At 43.2% G+C, this 12,871-nt stretch overlaps 1 protein-coding gene across 4 annotated transcripts in view; it reads left to right on the top strand.

The window, feature by feature from the left end:
- Positions 1-12,871, top strand: part of LIMA1 (LIM domain and actin binding 1) — a 106,340-nt gene that overhangs the window by 80,088 nt on the left and 13,381 nt on the right. For 2 of the 4 annotated variants that reach the window (XM_050748654.1, XM_050748656.1), the window contains exons 7-9: positions 214-321; positions 5,735-5,792; positions 9,327-9,439. In XM_050748654.1, the coding sequence (XP_050604611.1) occupies positions 214-321; positions 5,735-5,792; positions 9,327-9,439 (279 nt within the window). The remainder of the gene's footprint in view (positions 1-213; positions 322-5,734; positions 5,793-9,326; positions 9,440-12,871) is intronic. The other 2 variants (XM_050748655.1, XM_050748657.1) reach the window with 2 other exon arrangements.

The raw sequence follows: 12,871 nt of genomic DNA, 5'->3' as shown, positions 1-12,871 counted from the left end.
TACAGATATTTAACTCTGAGGTATGTGTCCACAAAGCTGCTTTTGTCATTTCACTAGTCAATGGGTTTTGCTTGTGAGAGTTAGGGGGTTGATTTGACCTGAGGCTTCTTAGAAGAATTTTTTAACATTCCAAGTTTATCTGATAGATGTGCTATGAAGAGAATAGAATGATGGGACTTTAAAAATTTTTTTACAGTTATTTTTATTTTGTAGAATGAGTTGAAAGCCAGTGGTGGCGAAATCAAAATTCATAAAATGGAGCAAAAGGAGAATGTGCCCCCAGGTCCTGAGGTCTGCATCACCCATCAGGAAGGGGAAAAGGTAGGTTGAAAAGTCTGACGTCCAGTTGCCAAGGAAGCATGTGTTCTAAATTAGGTGCTTGAAATTAGAAACAACTCTAACTCTAGGATGTAGAGTGTCTGGGAATTTGGTAACAGCTGCCAGGACAGATTGTCATTTTTGCAGGTCACATAATTTCAGTTGAGGAGCTCTGCAACTTATAGCTGACCAAATAATGAACCTTCGTTGGAAAATTATTTTGTTCAGCAGATGCTCAGAAGGCAAAGAACTGAAGTGATTTTAAAGAATCTATTTGGAGGCTGGGCACAGTGGCTCACGCCTGTAATCCCAGCACTTTGGGAGGCCGAGGCAGGTGGATCACCTGAGGTCAGGAGTTCAAGACCAGCCTGGCCCACATGGTGAAACCCCGTCTCTACTAAAAATATAAATATTAGCCAGGTGTAGGGGTGCACACCCATAATCCCAGCTACTCAGGAGGCTGTGGCAGGAGAATCGCTTGAACCTGGGAGGTGGAGGTTGCAGTGAGCTGAGTGCACTGCACTCCAGCCTGGGTGACAGAGCAAGACTCTGTCTCAAAGATAAATAAATAAATAAAATAAAAATCTATTTGGGCCGAGTGTGGTGGCTCACGCCTGTAATCCCAGCACTTTGGGAGGCCAAGGCGGGCGGATCACCTGAGGTCGGGAGTTTGAGACAAGCCTGACCAATATGAGAAAACCCCATCTCTACTAAAAATACACAAAATTAGCCAGGCATGGTAGTGCATGCCTGTAATCCCAGCTACTCAGAGGCTGAGACAGTTAAATCGCTTGAACCCAGGAGGCAGAGGTTGCAGTGGACTGAGGTCGTGCCCTTGCACTCTAGCCTAAGCAACAAGAGCGAAACTCCATCTCAAAAAAAAAAAAAAAAAATCTATTTGGGAGAGCATAGAGTCAGGGCAACTTGATTCCATGCTCCTGGGAAAAAAATTTACACAAATAAAAATATGTTTGATTAGAGATTATCTTCAGATACTCATATATTCTTAATTTAAGTAAACATGTAACACATTTTGTGCAAGAAAATCTTACTCTTTCACTCATATTATTATTAAAGGCAGTCACTATGCTAAGTAAGCATAGGAAATAATAAGCTTAAAAACTTATTGACAAATCATTCCATGTGGTCTTTATGTGCAAGGCTAACTCTCTCCTTCCGCCTATCTCTCACTGCAGCCTGTGTGTACCTCATGCTCCAGCCAAGCCAGCAAACCTGTAATTCTGGCTGGGCACGGTCACTCACGGCTATAATCCCAGCACTTTGGGAAGCTGAGGCGGGTGGATCACGTGCGGTCAGCAGTTCAAGACCAGCCTGTAGAGGAGAGATTAATAAGAGGTCAGCTATCATAAAAATGTATGATAGGTGCTGTGAGGCTGTGAGAGGGTTATACAGGACCACAGAAGCTCAGAGTAAAGACATTTAACCTGACGTCCTCAAGAAGGTGATGTCTGAGCTGAGTCTTGACGAATGTGTGGAAGTATGCCAAGTGAGTGAGGGGAAGGTTGAGTTAGAAATAGAAGGATATTCCAGACACATACAACAGAGATTTGGAAACCAGAGATGATGGCTTACTGAGGAATTACAGGGATTGTTTGTTTGTTTGTTTGTTTGTTTGTTTGTTTGGAGATGGAGTCTTGCTCTGTCACTCAGGCTGGAGTGCAGTGGCGTGATCTCGGCTCACTACAACCTCTGCCTCCCAGGTTCAAGCGATTCTCCTGCCTCAGCTTCCCGAGTAACTGGGATTACGTGTGCGCACCACCATGTCTGACTAATTTTTTGTATTTTTAGTAGAGATGGGGTTTCACCATGTTGGCCAGGCTGGTCTTGAACTCCTGACGTCACGTGATCCGCCCGCCTCAGCTTCCCAAAGTGCTGGGATTATAGCTGTGAGCCACCGTGCCTGGCCAGAATTACAGGTTTGCTGGCTTGGCTGGAGCGTGAGGTACACATAGGCTGCGGTGAGAGATAGGCGGAAGGAGAGGGCTAGGGTAAGGCCTGGAAAATCTTTATATGCCACACTTAAGGGTTTGGATGTAGTGCAGCAGGGGAAAGCCGCTAAAAGATTTTAAGCAAATCACATTTGTGTGTTACATATTTATCATTAGATGAATGGCTTAATTGAAATAAGTAACAATATTTATGTCAGGGGAATTATCATGTTCTCTACCATTGCCCATTGCCCAGTCCTTTTAATCTTTCAGTCAATATGATAATCAAATGTTAGATGAGGAGAAAGGGTTTTCAAATCCATTACAGTGATTTAATCTTAGGAGAAAAGCCATTGCTTCTGTTATACATATTGACACCCTTCACGCCATTCTTCCAAAAGATATGGAGATCATTAAAATGGGTTAAGAGCAACAGTTCTCAAGCTTAGTTGGAATTTGTATTTTAAAAATTTTTTTAGAGACGAGGTCTTCCTCTATCACCCAGGCTGGAGTGCAGTAGTATGATCATAGCTCACTGTAGCCTCCAACTCCTGGGCTCAGGGAATCTTCCTGCCTCAGCCTCCCAAGTGGCTGGGACTATAGATGTGCACCACCACGCCTATATTTTTATCTTTTTTTTTTGTAGAGACAGGGTTTCGCTATAATTCTCAGAATGGTCTCAAACTTCCGGCTTCAAGCGATCCCCCCAGCCTCAGCCTCCCAAAGTGCTGGAAGTACAGGCGTGAACCACTGCGCCCTGTCTCAAACTTATTTGACTACAACAGACTTTACAAAGTAGGATGGTATATTGTCAGAATACTAACAGGAACTCATGAGATATACTACACACTTGAATCAAAGCAGACCCACAGAAAAATGGTCTCAGACTGATGGCTACAACATTTGATTCAAAGACCAGAACAGAAAAAATATATATATTAGAATAAATTAGTTTATTTTATAAAAACATCACAAATGTATGTTGGAATAACAAGACAAAATACTTGGCAGCCATGTGTTACGTGATCCTATAGTCCCCCATAAATTGCATATATCCTTGCAACAGTGGACTCAGGCATTAGCCCATGAGGCACATGCCATGTATTAAGTTAATTATCTTGTTAAACTGTCTGTTTTCTCATGTTTTAAATGGGAGATTATTTCTTAAGAATAACTGACTAAATATTTTTGAAGTTTTTCTTATATACTAAAAAAAAAATTGGAAATTTTTAGAGAAAAATATTCCCAGTGTTGAAATATCTCCATCTTTATCCCAGGAGTGTAGTTTGGGAAACAGTCATTTGGGAAATAATGCTTGAATTGTCCCTGTATCTAAATTCATGTTTCCTTCTTCATTGTCTTCATGCTGATTTGAAACTGGAACTCTGAACTGAACTGGAAGATTAGAACATTTTAATTATAGCCTAAAAGGACATTAGTGCAATTGTGAATCATGAAGTGGGTGGGGAAGAAAGGAGGTAAAGACAATACATATTCTTCAAGCACATGCTGTAGGTTTACAAACCCTCAGCTGCCTTAAAATTCGCAATATTTTTCAGACCCTTAGCTATCCTTTTGGCTGTTTGCCTAGCTTTTGTTAACCAATACCTAAGTGTTATTTGAACTTCAGCTTGTTAAAAAAAAAGGACATTTGCCTGGCAAGGTGGCTCACGCCTGTAATCCTAGCACTTTGGGAACTCAAGGTGGGCAGATCGCCTGAGGTCAGGAGTCTGAGACCATCCTGGCCAACATAGTGAAACCCTACTCTACTAAAAATACAAAAATTAGCCAGGTGTGGTGATGGGCACCTGTAACCCCAGCTACTCGGGAGGCTGAGGCAGGAGAATCACTTGAACCCAGGAGGCAGAGGTTGCAGTGAGCTGAGATTGCACCGTTGGATTCCAGCCTTGCAACAGAGCAAGACTCCATTTAAAAAAAAAAAAAAAAAAAAAAAAAGTTTACCTCACGGTTTCTTTTTTTTTTTTTTTTTTTGAGACAGAGTCTTGCTCTGTCGCCCAGGCTGGGGTGCAGTGGCCGGATCTCAGCTCACTGCAAGCTCCGCCTCCCGGGTTTAGACCATTCTCCTGCCTCAGCCTCCCGAGTAGCTGGGACTACAGGCACCCGCCACCTCGCCCGGCTAGTTTTTTGTATTTTTTTAGTAGAGACGGGGTTTCACCGTGTTAGCCAGGATGGTCTCGATCTCCTGACCTCGTGATCCGCCCATCTCGGCCTCCCAAAGTGCTGGGATTACAGGCTTGAGCCACCGCGCCCGGCCAACCTCACGGTTTCAAGGTGACCAAATTAGAAGTGAGAGAAGAACATCCTGGGATGGAGGTACCTACTAATTCTTAAGAACGGAAGAGCTTTTTGTAGGCATGCCCAACTTTCAGAAAATTTATTTCATATCATTTGATAAAATAGCACATTTGTAAGGCGATCAGTTGAATACCTGGCACATAGTAAACACCCAATCAATGCTGGCTGTAATTATACCGGTTTATTTTATGCCATGTCAGAATTCCTGTAATGAAGAGAGTAGCAGAAAAAATGACCATGCTGAAATTCAGATGCAGTCAGCCAGCAACTTAATCTTCATTGTAAATCTATTCAGTTTGTCAGACATCCTGATAAAAACACTCAGCATTGCCCATAAAATCCATGGCATCTGAATAAAAGGAAATTATGTGAAGAGTGCACATTGGGTCACCTGTGGACTCTTCATGATTTTGGATGTGGAGTAAGATACCAGGAAGGCGTGGGGGCCAGTAGAAAGGAGGGGAGAGCTCTAATAGAGAGTTCTTTTATTTAAATTTGATAGCTTTTGGGAAAATGATATAAACACCTGTACGTAAGATCTGCCATCCTGTTAAACATTGCCATTTTGAGACTGGGATTAAAAGGGAAACTGTCCTCGAAGATAATACTGAGGTTAGTTTTAGGTAAATTTGTTTTATAACTATCAAAAGGTCTTCTATATGGGCAAGTTCGTTTCAGCAGGATGTAGTTGGTTGGGAAATAAGAATTAGGAAAATTTAAAAATAAGAATAGTTCCTAAATTTAAATATTCTACCTTTCCTTGGAGTGAGTTATGGTTATATGGTGAGGAGCTTTGCTCTCCTTGATAGAGGGCTTTGTTTTGCTTTGTTTTTTGAGAGCGGAAAAATATGGTTTAGAAGTTGTTTTATAAAGGGAGATGATGCACACTTTTGGCAGTTGAGTGCAGTCTGTTTCTCGGGTTACTCTGTAATTGAGAGGCATGTTAATATCCTCATAAAAGACATTTTGCTGCCTCTTGTTTAAATGCTCAGCTGTTCTGGTGCCCGTTATTTCCTCCAGGCAGCCAGTGACTGACTGGAGTCAGCAGGTTTTTATGGTATTAACAGCAGTTTGCTCTTTTATTTTTAATATGACTCTTAATCCCCCCCACACACCTTTTTTTTTTTTTTTTTTTTTTTTTTTTTTTGTAGATTTCTGCAACTGAGAATAGCCTGGCAGTCCGTTCCATCCCTGCTGAAGATGACTCCCGTAAGCATTCTTTCTTAGATCTGGAGGATAAGGTCCTTGTTTTCTATCTGTATTTGGTTCAGGAGTGTTCCCATTACTGTCACTGCTGAGAACATACTAAATCCTCTACTTGCATTTGAGGGCTGATGCTTGAATATCCTTTACACACTTCATGGCTTAGAGAGAAGTTAAATTCAATTAAATATAGTTAACTTGGGACAAACTGAATACTTGTAATGCTTCTCTCATTGAATTTATCCTACTTTTTGAACCAAACCCTTTCAGAGTTAAAGCTGTGTAAACTGATTTTGAAGTTTCATTTTAACAGAAGTTTGGCCAGTACAGATTTTATTCATTTATAATGTTATTCATAAATACCTATTCTTTAGTGAATAAGTATTTGAATAATCTGTTAAAGATATATTTTTTCCCTGTTTATCTAATGTATATTATAGTCAACCTCCTAGCCAGGTTCTAGGGATTTTCCTGCTGACAGTGAATTTTGTCACCTTTCATTCTATTTTAGAGTCATTTTGAGCCTCCCTTTTCCCAAAGACAAAAATGTGTTGTGTTTTTTTGTTTTGTTTTTTTACTTGACTATGTCCATTTTTGATTCTGATTTTCAGTATAACTTTTTATTTTATTTTTTAGAGACAGGGTCTCATTCTGTTGCCCAGGCTGGAGTGCAGTGGTGTGATCATAGCTCCCTGCTGCCTCAAACTCCTGGGCTCAAGCAGTCCTCTTACCTCAGCCTCCCAAATAACTAGGACTGCAGGCACACACCACCATACCCAGCTAATTTTTTTTTTGAGGGAGTCTCGCTGTGTCACCCAGGTTGGAGTACAGTGGCGCGATCTCAGCTCACTGTAACCTCCCTCTCCCAGGTTCAAGCGATTCTCCTGTCTCAGCTTCCTGAGTAGCTGGGTACCTACTCACTGAGTACCTCCTCACTGAGTACCTACAAGCGTACATCACCATGCCTGGCTAATTTTTTGTATTTTAGTAGAGACGGGGATTCACCCTGTTGCCCAGGCTGGTCTTGAATTCCTGAGCTCAGGCAATTCACCTGCCTCGGCCTCACAAAGTGCTAGGATGACAGGCGTGAGCCACCGCGCCTGGCCGTACCCAGCCGTAACCAGCTAATTTTTAAATATTTTTGTAGAGAAAAGGTCTCACTGTGTTGCCCAGGCTGGTCTCCAACTCCTGACCTCAAGCAACCCTCCCACTGCAGCCTGTCAAAGTGTTGAGATTACGGGCATGAGCCACTGTGCCCAGCCAATTTAAAAATATATGTTGCTGGGCCAGGTGCAGTGGCTTACACCTGTAATTCCAACACTTTGGGAGGCCTAGGTGGGTGGATCACTTGAGGTCAGGAATTCAAGACAAGCCTGGCCAATATGGTGAAACCCTGGCTCTACTGAAAATACAAAAATTAGCTGGGCGTGGTGGCGGGCGCCTGTAATCCCAGCTTCTCAGGAGACTGAGGCAGGAGAATTGCTTGAACCTGGGAGGTGGAGGTTGCAGTGAGCCGAGATCGCACCATTGCACTCCAGCCTGGGCTGCAGAGCAAGACTCCAACTCAAAACAACAACAACAACAACAACAAAATATATATATATATATATGTCGCTGGCCCGGCACGGTGGCTCACACCTGTAATCCCAGCACTTTGGAAGGCCGAGGCGGGCAGATCACCTGAGGTCAGGAGTTCAAGACCAGCCTGGTCAACGTGGTGAAACCCCATCTCTATTAAAAACACAAAAAGTTAGCTGGGTGTGGTGGTGGGTGCCTGTAGTCCCAGCTACTCAGGAGGCTCAGGCAAGAGAATTGCTTGAACCCAGGAGGCGGAGGCTGCGGTGAGCCAAGATCATGCCACTGCACTCCAGCCTGGGCAGCAGAGTGAAAATCCATCTTAAAAAAAAAAAAAAAATATATATATATATATATATATATATATGTTTCCTGGCACTATGGCTCATGCCTGTAATCTTTGGGAGGCTGAGGCAGGCGGTTTGCTTGAGCTCAGGAGTTGGAGACCAGCTTGGGCAACATGGTGAAGCCCTGTCTCTACCAAAAGTACCAAAACTTAGCTGGGCGTAGTGGCGTGCATCTGTGGTCCCAGCTATTAGGGAGGCTGAGGCAGGAGGATCACTTGAGCCCAGGAGGCAGAGGTTGCAGTGAGCAAAGATCATGCCACTGCACTCCAGCCTGGGTGACAGAGTGAGACTCTGTCTGAAAAAAAAATATATATATATGTGTGTGTGTATATATATGTATCATATATATGTATATATGTATCATATATGTGTATATATGTATCATATATATGTGTGTATATATGTATCATATATATGTGAATTTCTTGTAGGTCACAAGACAAAAAAGAAAAATATATATATTTGGATTTCTAGCGTCTCCACAGGCTAATTAGTTTAGTGGACACTGAAAACCCCACAACTAAAATAGAATTATGAATTAAACAGATCTCTAGTAAATCCTACCTTAAAATTTCGGAGAAAAACTCAGCTGGGTGCAGTGGCTCACACCTGTAATCCCAGCACCTTGGGAGGCCGAGGCGGGCGGATCACGAGGTCAGAAGATCGAGACCATCCTGGTTAACACGGTGAAACCCCGTCTCTACTAAAAACACAAAAAGAAATTAGCCGGGCGCGGTGGCGGCCCCTGTAGTCCCAGCTACTCGGGAGGCTGAGGCAGGAGAATGGCCAGAACCCGGGAGGTGGAGCTTGCAGTGAGCCGAGATCGCGCCACTCACTCCAGCCTGGGTGACAGAGCGAGACTCCGTCTCAAAAAAAAAAAAAAAAGAAAAACTCCTTCTGCTTGAATCCAGAAACATTCTTTTTTTGCAATCATTTTTCTTGGACTAGAAATGTTTCTGAGTTTTGACTAGGTTTATGAAACATTTTTTTGAAAAATAAGCCTTAATATTTTAGTACTTTGTTGACTCACCTCTTCACTTTGGCAGGAAAGTAACTCAGGAGTTGGAACTTCAATGATTATGAAAAAAACTTCATGGAGCCCTTTTCCATAATCTTCATCCATGGATATCTGCTATAGAACTGACCAAAAACACAGTATCAGGTTACATGCATATACAAATGCACACACACACACACACACACACGGTGCAAAATTTCTGCCCTCACATTTCCCCCTTTTTCCAACTTCAGTTGAAACACTTCAGAAGAAGTTATTAGGAATGTTAATGACCAAAAAGACATCCAAGTCTATAAATGGCCTTTAAAAATGACAAATGGTACAAGGAAGAAAGTTCTTTATACAGAGTGGTTTGGATTTCTGCTACGTGTGGCAGAGGGTAAGAAAGCCTCCTCACTGAGAACCTGATTTCTGACAGGACCAGAGAAAACCTGAGCCATAGTTGTTAGTGTTCGAATATTCTTCAACAGAAAAGCAGTGTTTTTCCTGGTGTTGGAAGGATCTGTCATTAATGGAAGTGCCCAAACTTTGCTTTTCGAAAGAACGCTTTCTAAGACATCCCATGAGATACTGTAAAATATCTTCCTTTTGTAACTCAAGCAGGTGACTCCCAGGTTAAGAGTGAGATTGAACAGCCTGTCCATCCCAAGCCACTAAGTCCAGATGCCAGAGCCTCCAGTCTTTCTGAAAGTTCTCCTCCCAAAGCAATAAAGGTATGATGGCAATTTCTCTCTGAGCCTTTGGACATTGGTCTACTGGTAGAGCTAATTGTACCTTTTATGATGATGATGTTGATTATAACCTGGTTTTGCTTTCCTGGGGATGATAATGCCACAGAAGAGCACACTGAAGCCAGTCACTTTCCCTGGAAATCTTGCTGCCTCTGCTCAGGTCTTTGGCCCAGGAGCGAGAAGGCTCACTAATGACTCTCAGTTTGAAATCTGGAAAACTCATGAAAGTTTTAAGAAAACCTGAAGTTAAACAAAATAATGTGATTTTTTAATATTTTTGTTTTTGTTTGTTTATTATTACTACCTTTTTTTTTTTTTTTTTTGAGAGAGTCTTGCTCTGTCACCCAGGCTGGAGTGCAGTGGCATGATCTCGGCTCACTGCAACCTCCGCCTGCCAGGTTCAAGCAGTTCTCCTGTCTCAGCCTCCCAAGTAGCTGGGATTACAGGCATGCGCCACCATGCCCGGCTAATTTTTTTGTATTTTTTTGGTAGAGACAGGATTTCACCATGTTGGCCAGGCTGGTCTCGAACTCCTGACCTTGTGATCTGCCTGCCTTAGCCTCCCAAAGTGCTGGGATTACAGGTGTGAACCACCACACCTGTAATTTGTTTTTGTTTTTGTTTTGTTTTGTTTTTGTTTTTGTTTTGTTTTGTTGAGACAGGGTCTTGCTCTGTTGCTCAGGCTGGAGTATGGTGGTGTGATCATGGCTCACTGCAGCCTTGACTTCCCAGGCTCATGCATTCCTCCTGTCTCAGCCTCCTGAGTAGCTAGAACTATAGGCATATGCCACCTTGCCTTGCCTTTTTTTTTTTTTTTAAGAGATATGGTTTTTCCATGTTTCCCAGGCTGGTCTCAAACTCCAGAGCTTGGGTGATCTGCCTGCCTTGGCCTCCCAAAGTGCTGGGATGGGATTATAGGCATGAGCCACTGCCCAGCCAGGAAAAATCTGTTCAACTAAAATCAGCACATTCGACGAGATGTGCAATTTCACCTTAAAGATAGTGGCTTCCTGATCTCCAGAGCTTGACCTTAACCTGATTAGTGGTTAGCTTTTTTTTTTTTTTGAGACAGGGTGTCACTTTGTCACCCAGGCTGGAGTCCAGTGGTGTGATCACAGCTTACTGCAGCCTCCATCTCCTGAGCTCAAGCCATCCTCCCGAGTAGCTGAGACTATAGGCGCATGCCACCACACCCAGCTAATATATTTTTTACATTTGTATGGGGATGGGGGTCTCACTATGTTGCCCGAGCTGGTTTTGAACTTTTGGCCTCAAGTAATCCCCCACCTTGGCCTCCCAAAATGCTGGGATTACAGGCATGAGCCACCAAACCCACCTGGCCCTGTTGTTCCTACTTTTTTTTTTTTAAGGACCTGGTGTTTAAACAATGTCATTAACATTTTTAACAAAAGAATGTGTCCGCTGGAATGAGGGCTGGCCAGCCCATTTTCTGTAAAAAAAAAAAAAAAAAAAAAAATGAGGCCACGTGTGGTGGCTCACACCTGTAATCCCAGCACTTTGGGAGGCTGAGGCAGGCAGATCACCTGAGGTCAGGAATTCAAGACCAGCCTGAACAACATGGAGAAACCCCGTCTCTACTAAAAATACAAAAAAAAAAAAAAAAAAGGACATTCAAGCAACACTTATACTAAGGGTGTAATATTAGATATTAAGAATTGAGGCCGGGTGCAGTGACTCACAGCTATAATCCCAGCACTTTGGGAGGCTGAGGCGGGCAGATCACGAGGTCAGGAGTCTGAGACCAGCCTGGCCAACATGGTGAAACCCGGTCTCTAAAAATACAAAAATTAGCTGGGCACAGTAGTGCATGCCTGTAGTCCCAGCTACTCAGGAGGCTGAGGCAGGATAATCGCTTGAACCTGGGAAGCAGAGGTTGCAGTGAGCCAAGATCGCACCACTGCTCTCCAGCCTGGGTGACAAAGTGAGATTCCATCTCAAAAAAAAAAAAAAAAAAAAGAATTGAATGGTCCGGGCATGGTGGCTCATGCCTATAATCTCAGCACCTTGGGAGGCCCAGGTGGGTGGATCATGAGGTCAAGAGTTTGGGACCAGCCTGGCCAACATGGTGAAAGCCAAAGCCCGTCTCTACTAAGAATACAAAAATTAGCTGAGCCTGGTGGCAGGCACCTGTAATCTCAGCTACTCTGGAGGCTGAGGCAGGAGAATCGCTTGAACCCAGGAGGTGGGGGTTGCAGTGAGCCGAGATCATGCCACTGCACTCCAGACTGGGTGACAGAGCTACACTCCTCGATCTATGATCTGCTTTTATTACCCAAGTTTTAAAAGTCGTCTTTTCATCTTCTATGGGCAAACATATTCCCATAAAAATAAGCCAAAAATGTTTATTAAAAATGTCAAAACTTATTTTAGGTTTGTTAGCTGACTTTTTTTAATTGACTAGCTTGCTAATGAGGGGCTACTTCACCCACTTGAATTACCTACACTTCTTTAGTGTCTTTCTCCTCTAGTGCTCTCTTAAGTAGCAGGGTTGTGTTTCAAAAGTTTTAACATTTGAAACTCAATAAATAGAATGAGTTGTAAGGTGGTATGTGCTGCTCCCAACTCATGCTCACATCTGCCGTGCTTCTACCTCTGACTGTGAGCATGATTGGTCCACAGCTGAAAGTCTTACTGCACACAAACCATAAAGAGGAGGGGAGATCAGGGAGGGTTTGGAACAAAAGGAGGAAAGGGGAGAACCCAGGATTTAAAGGGTGGATTTAAAAGGTGAGCAAGGTGAAAAAGATAAACATGAAAATTTTAAAGGAGGCAGAGATTTATGAGAAGAATAAGGTTTATTGAAAAGGAACAAAAGGTAAAGAAAGCAGAAAGAGAAAGCAAGTCCAAGAAGAACGGGCAGGATCATGGTGATTGAATCTGCACGTGTGCTCCACATGGCTGTGTTCTGGCCTTGAAGGTTGGCTGATGCTGCCATCAGCACTTTCTCTGTCAGAATATGGAGTCTCACAAAGTAGCAGATCCCACAGGGTTACTTTCCTCTCTGACAGCAATGCTGCCTAGATGTGAGTGCTCAGGTCATGGTTGGGGATCAAGAACGGCTAGCAAATCTAACTTGGTGATGGATTCTGTATAACCCAGGACCTGGGGAAATCTAAGAACTAAAATCTGTTCTTGTGACTATTTGAATTCTCAATGCAGTCTTGCATCCCTCCTTCAACTGCTTGGCCAGACTTCCTTGTCCAGGATGGGGATCCCTCCCCACTCAAGTTTCATGGTCTGAGCGGACGAGTGGTATGTGAAGGGGCACACCTCACTTAGGTCTCCTTTGGCACCAGGGAGAAGAAACGGAGGTAAAACTGTCTCTGTGTCTGCCTCAGACCCATGCCTACTCCTTTGGCACTGGTCACTCAGCAGTAGAATGCGGACGGCCCT

The sequence above is a fragment of the Macaca thibetana genome, chromosome 11 (assembly GCF_024542745.1).
Source record: "Macaca thibetana thibetana isolate TM-01 chromosome 11, ASM2454274v1, whole genome shotgun sequence".
Lineage (NCBI taxonomy): Eukaryota > Metazoa > Chordata > Mammalia > Primates > Cercopithecidae > Macaca > Macaca thibetana.
This window is presented reverse-complemented; position numbering and strand designations above follow the sequence as displayed.